This window comes from Macadamia integrifolia, chromosome 8, assembly GCF_013358625.1.
Source record: "Macadamia integrifolia cultivar HAES 741 chromosome 8, SCU_Mint_v3, whole genome shotgun sequence".
In the NCBI taxonomy this organism is placed as follows: Eukaryota; Viridiplantae; Streptophyta; class Magnoliopsida; order Proteales; family Proteaceae; genus Macadamia; species Macadamia integrifolia.
This window is the reverse complement of record NC_056564.1, coordinates 14,097,181-14,110,957: the sequence shown is the minus strand read 5'-3', so window position 1 is coordinate 14,110,957 and position 13,777 is coordinate 14,097,181. Positions and strand designations below refer to the sequence as shown.

The 13,777-nt window shown below is 37.6% G+C and overlaps 1 protein-coding gene across 3 annotated transcripts in view; it reads right to left on the bottom strand.

The window, feature by feature from the left end:
* LOC122086005 (protein FRA10AC1) overlaps positions 1-13,777 on the bottom strand; it is a 38,752-nt gene that overhangs the window by 7,760 nt on the left and 17,215 nt on the right. For all 3 annotated transcript variants that reach the window (XM_042654661.1, XM_042654663.1, XM_042654664.1), the window contains exons 6-10: positions 13,038-13,083; positions 12,036-12,094; positions 9,158-9,225; positions 6,871-6,954; positions 6,646-6,713 (exon numbers count right to left, since the gene is read on the bottom strand). In XM_042654661.1, coding sequence (XP_042510595.1) covers positions 6,646-6,713; positions 6,871-6,954; positions 9,158-9,225; positions 12,036-12,094; positions 13,038-13,083 — 325 coding nt within the window. The remainder of the gene's footprint in view (positions 1-6,645; positions 6,714-6,870; positions 6,955-9,157; positions 9,226-12,035; positions 12,095-13,037; positions 13,084-13,777) is intronic.

The window sequence follows — 13,777 nt, the reverse complement described above, 5'->3', positions numbered from 1 at the left end:
TCTTTACTTCTTTCTTCTTCCTTTTTTACAAATGGACATAGAGGTCTTAAGGTACTAACTACTAAGGCCAATTTTTATAAATTTATATGAATTCTGAATTCTGCCATTACATTCTATTTCTGTCCCTTACTTTATATTTCTGTTCCTGCATGTTTCTCTCAATTCAACCAGTGAATGGAGTTCTATCTTCTCCCTTCTTCTGTCAAAATACATGTATATTTTAAGTCTTCTTTTCTTGACATTTATAATTTTTTTTCATAATTATGTATTTATATTATATGTTAATATGTTAATATGTTATGATGATGATTGATGATTGATGAAGATGAACATAGTTTATTCACTTTATTGATTTGTTTTCTTGATGAATATCTTGCATTGGTATGAAGTATGAACAATAGTTTTTAAGGCGTTGCTAAGGCCTTGGGGCTGATGCGGTCTAGAGATGGTAAGGCAGTGCTTCGCCTTGCGTGAAGTGGCGCCTTATGGTATTTTTTTTTTTAAACACATTTTAAAATTACTTGATGAAGATTCCAAATATAGATTTTTTATTGGTAGGTGTATGATTTTGTTAACACTTGAGATGTATGGGATCAGCTTTACTCCACCAAAAATAACCAAAACAAACAATACAAAAACACAATTCACAAACAGGGTTTGGATTTTGTCAAGGATTTTAAGAAAGGGCTTTGAGAAGGAATCAAGGAACAAGGAAGAACCACTGATCTAGGCGACCATTTTGCTCCGGCAGCAATGAGTTTGCTCCGGCAGAGGTGAGCTTCATTCTTCTTTGACAAGAGTAGAAATATAATGGATGACCTTAGGGCATAGGCACTCATTTTGGCATCATAGAGGTAAATATAATAAATACTTGTATTTTTTGTCTTCTTTTCTTTATATTTATAATTTTGTTTCATAATTATATATTTATATTATATGTTAATATGTTATGATGATTGATGATTGATGATTGATGATTGATGATTGATGAAGATGAACATAGTTTATTCACTTTATCGATTTGTTTTCTTGATGAATATCTTACATTGGTATGAATGTGAACTTTTAATATTTATTTAACATATGAGTAATAGGATTCAATTAGAATTTGAGCCAAATAGATTGGTTTTATAAAAAAATTACACAGGAACGCTTTAGTCAATAAGGCGATGCTTTATGCCCGCCTTATCGCTAAGGCGCTCCGAAAGACCCTCAAACGCCTCCGTCACCTTACCGCCTTAAAAACTATGGTAAGAACCTTTAATATTTATTTAGCATATGAGTAGTATGATTCAACTAGGATCTGAGTCAAATAGAATGGTTTTATACAAAAATAACACAGGAACACTTTATTCAATAAGGCGACACCTTATGCCCGCCTTCTCGCCAAAGCACTCCGAAAGACCCTCAAACGCCTCGGTCACCTCACCGCCTTAATAACCTTGGTTAAAAGATCATTCCGACTTCTTATTTATTTTAAAACAATTTTATGATGAAATAAAAACTCCATTTGGGCCTTCTTTGGTATCATTTTCCTTTTAATTTTTGTTCACAAAAGGGGCTTTAGTTGCATTTGGTATCATATATGGAGGTTATTTATATTTTAAAATTTTGATAAAGCATAAAAATCATAAAGCAGATTGATGACCAAAATAGGCTTGTTTTATTATGAATAAGTCGAGGGTTGAGTCCCATATATGTTGGGCCTTTGATCCCATGTGTTTTGAGTGTAATAGACCACTTTATGGGCCTAAACTAGGGTATAATGGTTGCATATGGGATTAATTGATCTCTTTCCTTTATAGTAGGGTTCAATTTAAGTTATATTTGTTTTCTTAGGAGTCAAGTTATTAGTTGAGTCAAGTCATTAGTTGTTAGTTTTCTTTTTTAGCTAGTTCCTAATTTCAATTTTTCGTAAGTATTGTATTAGGAGATTAAATTAAGGAATCTTCTATTTTGTAAATTCCTCCCCCATCAACATTATAAATAAAGAAGAGGAGGCTCCTAAAGTTCAGAACGATTTTGATCAACAAATTAATGGCTGCTGCTATTGTCTTCTCCATGAAGAGTTGTCTTGTGTTTGATCAAGGCTGATGGAATTGGTGTTTGATCCAATTGACTGTTTGCGGTGTGAAGCCCGATAGGTTCTTCTTCTTCAAGCTATCTTCTTCTCCTCAAAATTAGTCAAGAATCTACTGATGTTGCAACCATCTACAGAAAAGAATTTCCTGCAGAGATTGATTGGCTGATTTGTTTCTTTTTTGGCCTGCTCTTCTAAGTCTGTATTATTGTGCACTGTTGGACTGCTGAGTGGTTGTTCTTTGATATGTATCCTGCAGTTTGGGATTAGGTTGGCCTTGCCAATCCTAGTTCTACATTACATAATAGGGTTGAAACCCATTTATGGTTTTTCGCTGAAACGTGCTTTTAGTTGTTTTTGCGCTCAACTTTAATGAGTATGTGCTCATATGTCCCAAACTCAAAGTTAAAATTGTCTTTTCATTATCTACTATAAGGAAAGCAAGCAGTGAATTTCTTCCTCTTTCTCTCTCCCTGGGGTTTCCATTTTCTTCTATGTTTCTTGCTGAATCCTCATTGATCATCCTTCTCGGTTCTTCCTCTCGAGTCACAGCAACCAAAGTTTTTTGTTCTAATAGCCAGAACAAGCTATGTTGACAATAACCAGCCACAACCAGCTTCAATGTTACTCAGTTTTTGACAGCAAGAAAGGAAGATTAAACAGTCAACAATCATACCTAACACACAAATCATGCCCTTCAACTTTATTTCTCTTTATTGAATTAGGATTCAATGGGATGAGTTTGTATTATGAGGGAAGAGAGAGAAAAAAAATATGCAGTAGATCTGCTCTAATATTCCATAGAGAAATGCCCCATGCCCCCCCCCCCCAAATCCCCATCAATTGACTTAAAAACTGCAATTTTTCATTTTTGAGAAGAATTTCAGGTCATTTGGTAAAGGGCGTTTTGGCTCTCGGACCGGCATCGGAACACCGGCCGTCTTATCGGGGGGGGGGGTTATGGACATTCCCAGTACCATTGGGTCCAGTTCTGCATTTTTTTTTTTTTTTTTTAACCTGAAAAATCAGTGGTTTCAACAGGGGATTTTGGCCCTCATCCTAACACAGACAGTAGACATAAGATAAGGGGGAGAAGATGGGTGAAGGGGGAGCCTCTTTCCGTTACTTAAAATTATTTTATACCTATGGTAGTTACTAAACAATTTCTCATTCATTACCTATTATCTCTTACCAAACGATTTTTATGTTTTGATAAAAAAATGTTTTCATTACTGATTTGTTAAATAGGCAAAAAATAAAAAAGAAAAAGGATACCAAAGAGAGGCTTGGTGTTCAAGACTTTTTTCGTCCTGATAATGCTTTTGAGTATCTTCAACGTGAGATTTCCTTATTTTGTTCTGTGAATAACATTATTCATCAAAGTACCAACCAGTTGCTCCTATTCCCCTAAAACAGTGTGACTGAACGGCAAAATCAATATTTTTTAGAGATTGCATGCTCATTGCTAATTCATATGAATGTTCCTAAGACCTTCAGGGGGGATATGATGATTTAACTGCTTATCTTATTAATCACATGTCTTTGTCTGTTCTTTAAAATCAATCTCCTATTCTCGTAGTTTTTCCTACTTCTCCATCGTTTTTTTTTACCACCTCATTTTTTTCTCGCACTTGTTTTTTTTTCCCATAATTACGCCCTGTTCTTGGGTATTATTCTGTATTTTTCTACAGATGGTAGTGTCTTGGAAACTGAATCCTTCAGTTCTCCAATTCCTGCATTGATTTCTCTTGTAGATCCTCCATCTACGTCTCGATCAGCAACACAAGTGGACAGACACCATCCCAAGTCGTCTTGATGTAGAAGCACTATGATGGATCGACCCAAACCCGTTCAAGATCCAGGACCAAGAACCGGATCCAAGTTTGGTAGTTGATCAGTAGTATATTTAGAATATTTATTTTTTTTGGCAAAGATATGTAATCTTTTATTTTGGGTTATTTTGGGGTAGCTATTAGGCAAGTAGAAATTCCCAATTTTAGTTTTATTGTGTTTCTATTTTATTAGACTTTAATTTAGGAAGCAATTAGGAGTTTCTATTTCAGTCTTTAATTTCAATTTATTATAAATTAGGCATGTAACCCAAGGAATTGATCAGTTGATGAATGAAAGATGAATTGATTTGGGGAACCACCACCTGCGTGGCTGTTTTCCTTCTCTCCCCCCCCCCTGTGCGATCTTCTCTCTCTCTTCTTCTTCACCCCCCCTTCCTTCTTGGTGCGATCACTCTCCTTACCCCCTTTCTTCCTCTTCCCTGCGATCTCTCTATCTCCCCTCCCTATTCCTGTCCTTATTGCTCCTTCCTCCTCCTTTTCTGGTTCTGTTCCTACAACCTTAGCAGTCCAAAAAGAGAGGTATTGATCTCCCTCGACTCTTCATCTTTCCATCTTAGATTCTAGGAGCTAAGCCAATACCCTAGGGTGACCCAGGTTACCAAATCTGATACGCAATAGTCCAGATCTGAACCTGCAGCTACCGCTGGTCCTTGTTCCTGCAGATCTCTATTGGTCACTTGGGCCCTCATGGTTCAAGCTAAAATTCTGGCCGAAGGATATACCCACCTGGGCGATCACAAATCCTCAGATTTCAGTTGCTGGAACTTTACCATCAGTTATCATACCTGAAACTGAGACCAACTCTGTTCTACCGCTAGGAGGAATTTCAGGCAGTTTTCTTTGATGAATCGGCCCCTATTTTGCTGGGTTGTCAATGGGTTTGGTAAAGGCATGAGCTGCGAGCATGGATCCCAGATCTTGTGGAAGTTCTCTCCAGTGCATGTTCCCATTACCGCTGGTTTCTGGTTTCAACGTAAAGAAGAAGAAGACTCTCCTTCTAGATATTTGAAAACACCTAATATTTATTCCCACATTAATGCCCCTCCTTTACCCCCTTCATTACACCCTGCCACTAAGATGTTTGCTATTCCTAATTTGCCCCTAAACAATAAATAGTAATCCCCTTCAAATCCCTTTGGTTCTTTAGTTGCTGACAGCCCTTGAGAGTTCTGGTTTATTACAAGATTGCCACTGGTTATTAGAATTGCATTATTTGTTGATTGGTTGGGCCCAATAAGTGATCCGATTGATACTCGTGCTATTTATTCAAGTGGACCCGCAGCCACCTGGGTTGGGGCCCACTGGCCCCCACATTACATCTCCACCAGTTACAGTTGTTCCTCTACATAGACTTTTTGTCTGGGAATCTTTCCCCTCCACATCCAGCCATTGACTTACCCGCCGTCCTAAGGAAGGTACTCAATCGTGTGCTAAAAAATCACTCATTGCTTACCCTATTTCTCAGTTTGTTTCAATTTCACATCTTCCTTCTTCCCTTTGTACCTTGGCCTTGTTTTTTTCTGTGTACTCTGTTCCTCAAACTTATCAAGAGGTATCATCTCATCTTGGGTGGAAATCTGCTATGGATGTGGAAATGGATGCACTACATTATTGCAACATATGGACTGGTTGATTTACCTCCAACTAGGAGCTTATGAAATGTTGTTGGGTCATGGGTGTATACAATTAAGTATAACTCCAATGCTCTATTGAGCAGCTTAAAGCTCTATTAGTTGCTAAGGTATACACTCACAGATAAGGGGTTGATTACTTTTGAGACATTTTCTCTTATAGCCGTCAGAACTTTGTTCACATTCTTATCTCTCTAGATGTTAATCTTGACTGACCCTTATTTCAGCTTGACATAAAGAATGAAATTTTTATATGGTGGTTCACTTGAAGAAGTATATATTGAACAACCATCCAGGTAGGTTGCTCAGGGTGAGAATGCACAGGAAGTATGTAAGGTTCACAAAGCCATTTATGGCCTAAGGCAATCCCCAAGAGGTTGGTTTGACAAATTTAGAAAAGTCGTTACCAGTTATGAGAAAGAAAGAAGGTTGGATAGAGTCTTAATGACCTAACCAACTGCCACTATATTTATCGCTTATGACTTTATGAAATTAGAAGGAAGTCACCAACTTCCATACGATCATACATAAGCCCCTAAAACAGAAAAAAAAGAACACTAGCCAGTTGCGACCTCTACGTGCAGACACAGGATGCCGTGAAAAGATGCCCATGCCCCTCTCTTTGGAGTTTGGATGCCTGAGCATGAACTACCATTGGCCCAACCACTGGTGCAGTGACAACGAAACCAGGTAGCGCTATTTCTCCCAACAGAAAAAACATTCATAAAACACCCCCTGCGGTAATACTTCAACACTTTGATAAACCTCTGGATTCAAAATTAATCCAAGACCAAAGGGCTACTAAATGGTACCTTTCCCTCCCCCATTTAGAGCACCCTGGCTACAAGACCATTGACTTTGAGAACCCTCCACTTTTCTATGTTCTCAACATCTAGACGATTTTACAAAGAAAAAAACGAAAGCCGAATGGTACCCTGCTTGATTCAAACAGAATAAACATAAATAATACAAGTTAAGGGATAATAACAAATGGTAACATGCAAAAAATACATAAAGTGTACAATTACAGAACATTTCTGCAAGTACAAGATAGTCAGTATAACCAGTAGAACGAGGGTACCTTTTCTTCTTCTCTCATTCGTCACTACATCCTCATCATCTGTATCATCATCATTTTTTGTTCTTTCCCTACAATTAGATATTGAAGTCAGCTTCTAACATAGAATAGGATACCACTATAGCTCTGTTCCTTCCGTCTTTAATAAAGAGAAGGAAAACCGCTATTCCTTTCATCTTCAGTAAAGTGGACTACAACAAAAGAAGTAGAAAGCATTGCAATTACCACCTTTTTCTTTTCTGCTTCTCCTTCTGTATTACATCTGAAAGCTCCTTCTCTTTCTGTTTTTTGTACGTAAGCATCTCAGCACATCTTCAGGAGCATTTTCATTCAAAAACAGATGCAGTTAGTGCATGGAGAATAATAAAATGGCATTAACCCAAGAGAAACTATTGTGCTAGTGAAAATCGTAATGAAAACGATCAGCACATATTGAGGGCATTAGCTTATGGAAAAATGACTGTTTGAAAGACTAGTTCACATCAGACTTGTCTAGTTCTGTAACTGATTCCATAACAGATTGCCAGAACCTGATCAGATCTGAAAAGTTGAATCCTAATCTCAAATACATAATAAGGTCAAGAGCTGATACAATATCAATAAGAAATGCCAATCCGGAAATATGCACAAGATGTGTGAATAAAATCATGCCCTCTCTGACAGAATCTATTGCCTCATTTCCTCTGCACAAGATGACATAAAAAATCATGCCCTCTCTGACAGAAACTAATACCTTATTTCCTCTCGTATGTTAGAGTCCACGAGGACGAAGTCCGTCTTCATGATACATATATAACTGATTTGCTAATAATCAGATTGCCTAATGTTGATCAACCCCCCCCCCACTCTCACACACAAGTGAATGCGATAATTGAATCAGTGAAGTAAGGTCATTCGGTTGATCACATATATTAACAACAGTGCTTGAATATTTGTGGGCTTCTGCAGTTGCGCTGTGGAGCAGATTATTTTCTGAATTTCAGGACAATTGGGATTGCCTGTTCGGTTATTTTTGTTTAAAGGGTCTTCTCCTTGCATACATAAACAAAATATCCATTGGAGTCAGTGGATTATCAACAAGAGCTGGATGAATGAGGGAAAGTATTGTGTCCGTATCTATAATAACACGAGGAGATTCAAAGTTCCCACAATCCCTCCTACCACATTCTACATGGCAGTTCAGTAGGGGGCCCAAATTTGCCACATCATCATTTAAATAGGTTAAAACTTAACATTACTCTGACATCTCCACAAATCCTTCTAAAGGTTTGAAAAATGTTTGAAAACCATAGCAAGTGAACTCAGCAAGAACCATCGAAAAACCGAGGGGAAAAGAAGCCAAAGAATCATACATGTTGGACCATATGGTTGATAGACTACCAAATTTGACAGGTGGCCTACCCATAGAGTCCCCCATCTATTCAATGGTCGCTGCCAAATCATCACTTCAAGTGATAGAAACTACATGGCGCGGTGGAAAAGGTCCTAGGTAAGGGTATGCAAGTACACAAGGTTTTTTTTCACCCCCACAACTTTAGGACCACTGGGAAGCCCTCAGTACCAAATCAAAATTAAGAGAGAAATGACCAGGGAAAAAGAAGGGGGGCGGGGGGGGGGAGGGATTTTCCTCCCTGACTCTTCAGCCAAAAACACACTCTCAGAAAGAAAAGTTCGCCACCCAAACCAAATATATAAGAAAAAAAAAGAGTAGAGTACAACAAGCCTCCGAAAGGAGACAAACCACAAATAGTGTATGCTACTACAACTAAAATGAAGAAAACTTGAATAAAATAAATTACAAAAAACTATCCTTCAAAATGGAATCCTAATCCCACAACACAAACTACAATGACGGACTCCTAGCTTGCCAGCACCTCAGCCATCCCACTAACCGCTCTGGGCTTCCACTGAAAGGAACACCCCTTCCTAGAGGCAAAGATTAAAAAAATTAATAATAATAATAATAATAATAATAATAATAATAATAATAATAATAATAATAATAAAATCAATAAATAAATCTTCGATGTGTGGACAGAAAAAGGAGTGACCTGAATTAACTTTACCTAACAAGTAACCCAAAAAATAATAAGGAAACTTCCTCCAGTCATATGCTGCTTTTGGAAGAGCTAACTAACCCAACTCTTAAAGAAGAAACGGGAAAAGAAAAAAAAACTCATCTAACGTTGGCTGACTTGGAGTGTCCTAATCTATCTTAACAACTTAATTAATACAGAAGAAAACCAACCAAAAAGATTTCCTAACTCAGTCCTCTACTACAATAAATAAGTAGCGAATGAAACTCCCATGACTTGGACCACAAGATGAAAAACTCTTCCAAATTGAGCCCCACAAGTCCCAGTTTCCAGGTCTGAACCTTCCTTGGGTCAAGGACTTGGTTTTGAATCAGAAAATTGACCCAAAACCAGAACCTTGATCATGTTTTGCAATTACACAAAGTGGTCAAGAGAATACTATTATTACCAATAACCAGTCTTGGGAAGTACAAACTAACCTTGGACATGTCACCAACTTCACTAGGGCCTGTTTGTTTTCTCCTGCTTCAAAGTAAGAAAAATTTACCTGAAAAAATGCATGCACATCAATTAAGTTAATACAGAGCATCTAAAGAAGTAAATACTGAAATAAAGTTATCAAAACAGACAACTTTTGCAAGTTATGATATCACAGAGTATAAAGCATTCTTGAAACGGCATTGCCTGCCAGGGACCACTGTTTTCAGGATCAGTATTGAATCTATCAGATCAACCAATCAACACTGATATCGAACGGGACCGAATCAATTTGTCATATATACTAGATTTTGCCAACAAAGTTGCAACTCCAACCATGCTAATGACTCCTTGGAGATGCTACAGTGCTCCTGGCTGATACTGAAACTAGAAGCCTGCTGCTGCTGCCCTCTCATGTGGCAGGCTTGGAGGGGAAAAAAAAAGTGAAGAGGTCAACGGCATGAGCAAAATTCAACAAGAAACTGATGAACTCTGTTGAAGATAATCATTGAAAACATAATTGTCAAGGCGTTGATAATTTAAAACATAATTATCAAGGAATCACCTCAGCCTCCTCGCGTGCAAGCCCCTTTCAATGCCTTGGGTCACCTAGATGTCGTGACAACTATGATTTAATATTTCAGGTGCAACAGTTTCTGGTTTATTAGTTGTCAAGAATAGTTGTGTTTGGTTTATTAGTTGTTAAGAATAATGGTGTGTTTTTAATGAATTACTCCCTTGGGTTTATTAGATGTCGTAACAAAGATGGGTTCCTTCTACTTCTACTTTCTTCCCCTCTTCACTCATTTAATTTCTTAAAGGTTGACCCTTAGCTAGTAAACAACAGAAATTTGGACTTCATACTCTCGATTGACAAAATGGATCCATACATAATGGAATAAAAACACCGAAGGCAGAGACTCTGGTTGATTTACCTCCAAGTATACTGTCTATATAAACAGAAAGTAAATAAGCAATTAAATCAGGCTCAGCCACTCAGGTCCGGCCTGGCCGAATCCCAGGTGAAGCAGTTACACAAAGGAATAATTAGGCCATTTTCTTTTATGGATTATTTTGAAATTTTCTTTTATCCTTAAAAGGTTGATAGATTCATAGGAGAGAGGGTTATGTAGTTTGATTCAAACTCTACCTCATTCATCGAGTTTGGGTAGGACTAGTTTTTGTTACATTTCTTTATATACTTGCATGTAACCAATGATTAAAGGAGTTAACTAAATAGAATGAAACATTAAAGTTCTGACTTCTACAAGCTGTTGAGCTGCTCTACGTGTCCTGTTGATTGGGTACATTATCTCCCTTCCTCTCATCTGTCTGCTTTGATTCCTACCCCTCCATTATTCTTGTCCCTCCTTCCTCTCTGCTAACCTGTTGTCTTTTATTTCCTTACATCCTCTGTCATTATGATTGTTGCTATTCTTTCTTTTCTCATGCTGTTACAGTACTTGGGAATTTAAAAACAAACTTTCCTTAAAATTTACGAATTACCAGCCCATTCAATCTGAAATTCTGAAAAACACTTTGCTACGTTGGGGTGATTCAGTCTATTGGATGTCATTCCATAAAGCTTCATCAAACATAAGCTACAGATCTGAAACCAGAACTGGTTCTCCTTTTTCCAGGTTTAGTTTATGCTTCCTGTGGTCAGATCTCTTCTAATCACTTGCTTGTTGGGTGTCCATTGGCCAATTGATAAGAGTCCTGGTATTAAAAACTCTCACCTGAACTTTCAGGCTGAACCATGGGTGAATGAGTTCGTTCTTTCAACTGAATTCGATAGATCTTATCTCTGGCCTTTCTTCTCATCTAGAGGAAGAAGAAAGCATCCTTTTATTACCTACAAGGGCTGCCTTCCCTTCTTACGAATAAACCCCAGCTCTCTGAACTTTTGTTTTAAGTTATCCCCAACCAGATTCTAATTCCATAATTGCCCTTCATGTTTAATTTTAATTCCAGACTTGTCCCAACTACCTGTTTTCTTATTCAAAAGTGGTCTTTAATTGTTCTAAAAATTACGGAATTGCCACTGCTTCTTAAATTTGGAATTTTCTACACCTAGGAGGGCCGATAGCAACCCATAATCAGGGTTATTGAACCCAGGATTGCATCACCAGGCCTCAAACTTAACCCAGCCTGGGGTGACATTCGGCTGATTTTTAACAGTATCCTGGCCCATGGGCTGAACATCCCAGCCCAAGCCCGGAAATTTTTAGGCAAACTTGTATTTTTGGGTCCCAACTTGCATCCCTAGTAATCTACATCACCGTCTACTCTGACTGCATCAGAGGAGCTACAGAACAAAACTGAAACATTCCAACCAACTTAATGTACATAATTTGCAAGGGACCAATACTAATGCCATACTTGCATCTAAAAGAGAGCAACCCAATGCATGAGGCTTCCGCTACTGGAGGGTCTGGGAGGGGGCAAATGTACGTAGCCTTACCCCTTGCTTCGCAATAGAGGTTGTTTCCAAGTTTTGAACTTGTGACCAACATATTGGAATGGTTCAACTTAACCGTTGAGCCACAGGCTCGCCCACTTAATGCCATTTTTGCATCTAAACATAGAATAACAACTACACAAAATCATAATTAAACAATAATCTAAGACAAAGATAAGAACGTAACACTACTTGCTCCCTAAACACTTGAAAGAAAATTCAAGAAAAGCAAAAAAGTAGTGTCTGATGACAAGCGAAGAGAGCATGATAGGGCATCCACATTATGATTCATATTCCTCCACCCTTGATCTCATGATATAATTATGGTATTCAAGAAAATTAATTCTATAATCCCAAGAATAATCTCTCAAAGGAACAATCAATAAAAGAGTATAAAGATATTCAAAATGAATACTTACCTCATAACTTGCTAAACCATTTTTTTCATTGCAATGTTTGTTACCGCATATGAACTGTCCTGTTCAAAACTGTAATTAGTCAATCCTAAGCCCTACAGCTGTTACCAACAACCACTGAGCCAGAATTAATACCAAGAAAAAACACAAGAACTTAAGGGATGTGGATCCTACTACTGAGAACTTTTTTCAGACCAAAGGATATATGCTCTGTTTCCTTTAATGTAAACATTCCAAATTATTTTCTGGAATTATTTAGATTGTGACAGCTGAACAAATCATTTATCTAAAACAAAGTTCATGGAACATTAGGACTTGTAGCTATTTCCAGAAATTAATGTATAAAGTTATAAGTATAAATCATTTTGGTAAAAGTAAATAAAAGCTGTTGTCTTCTAAATTTTACCTTATCCTTAAATTTTGACAGTTTGAATTGATAAGAGATGGAGCATAAAATTGTTATGCAGCCTAAGTGACTAAACTTTTAATTCGTACAATCGAGATGGATGTGCTATATGCATGTAGTGAAATGATGATTTTGAGAATTGGATAGTGTTATGGCAACAGCAGGGTTCAATCTATATTGATGCTGAAAACATGAGCAGTGGCAATAGCAGGCTTGGATGTTTCCCACCAGGCACCTAAAGGGCCATAGCCCAGTGCATGTTCTGCTTTTGCAGGGTCCTAGAAGAAATGGATAGGGTTACAGTCAGCCTAGTGTGGAAAGTGAAGTCAGCTAACGCTGTCCAGTGGATAAGGTGTGATGAATTGGGGCCGCAAATTCTCTCATTGGATTAGATTCACTCAGGACTCTTCCGATATGGCTGAATTGATCATTCACTTGGATGTCTAGATTGTAAATCAAGAAGCTGAAGATTTTGTCTGTATTACAGTTATTACAGTCACCACTTTTTTTTATATCCCAGAATTTCATTTCTTTTAATCAATAAATAAAATTGTTATTTATCAAGGAAAAAAAAACAACTCGAGATAACTCAACACCACCTTTTCCAGATATGACTTCCTTTTCTGATCTCCACCTTAGGCCAATCTGCCAAGAAATTTTGCTAGTTAAGATTCATGCAGTGTAATACAAGCACAACACACTTTCAACGTTCAGTGTTTTATTCTAAAAGCACTATGGCAAAATTCGCCCAGGTTTAACTTATATTTCGAGAGAAGTTCAAAAGGAATTTTCATGGTTCAAAAAGACTTAATGGATAGTATCAAACTGGGTTAGAGGTGATGGACACCTCCATAATATAACAGAGAACTGACTGACAAGCAGTATATATCATATACAGCCCTAGCCGTCTATAAGCAAATAGATTTAAGAACTATGCAACAATTGAAAATAAAATGACACAAGATACTTCCGGTAATCAATAAAACATAGTAACCTTGGTTTCTCTAAATATTACCTTCACTCAAAACAAATCTAAAAATTGTGCTGTGAGAATATGATAATCACTTATATAAAATATTAGAACTTGTCAAACTCACACTTCGCCAGATCTTCAGTTTCTAGTATGAAGCCAGTAATACAAAGAAATCATATTGTCACCTCACTCAATCCTACAGCGTAAACTTGAGTCAAGGCGCTGCAAACGAGCAAAGAAGCACTTCTTGCAACCAAAACACAAACCCCATGGGGGCTTGTTTTGGACCACGCTTACGTCATTGATACTGGCAGCTTATTTTGGGATGAGTGCCACCCCCCACCCCCCCGGGGTTAGGAATGAATA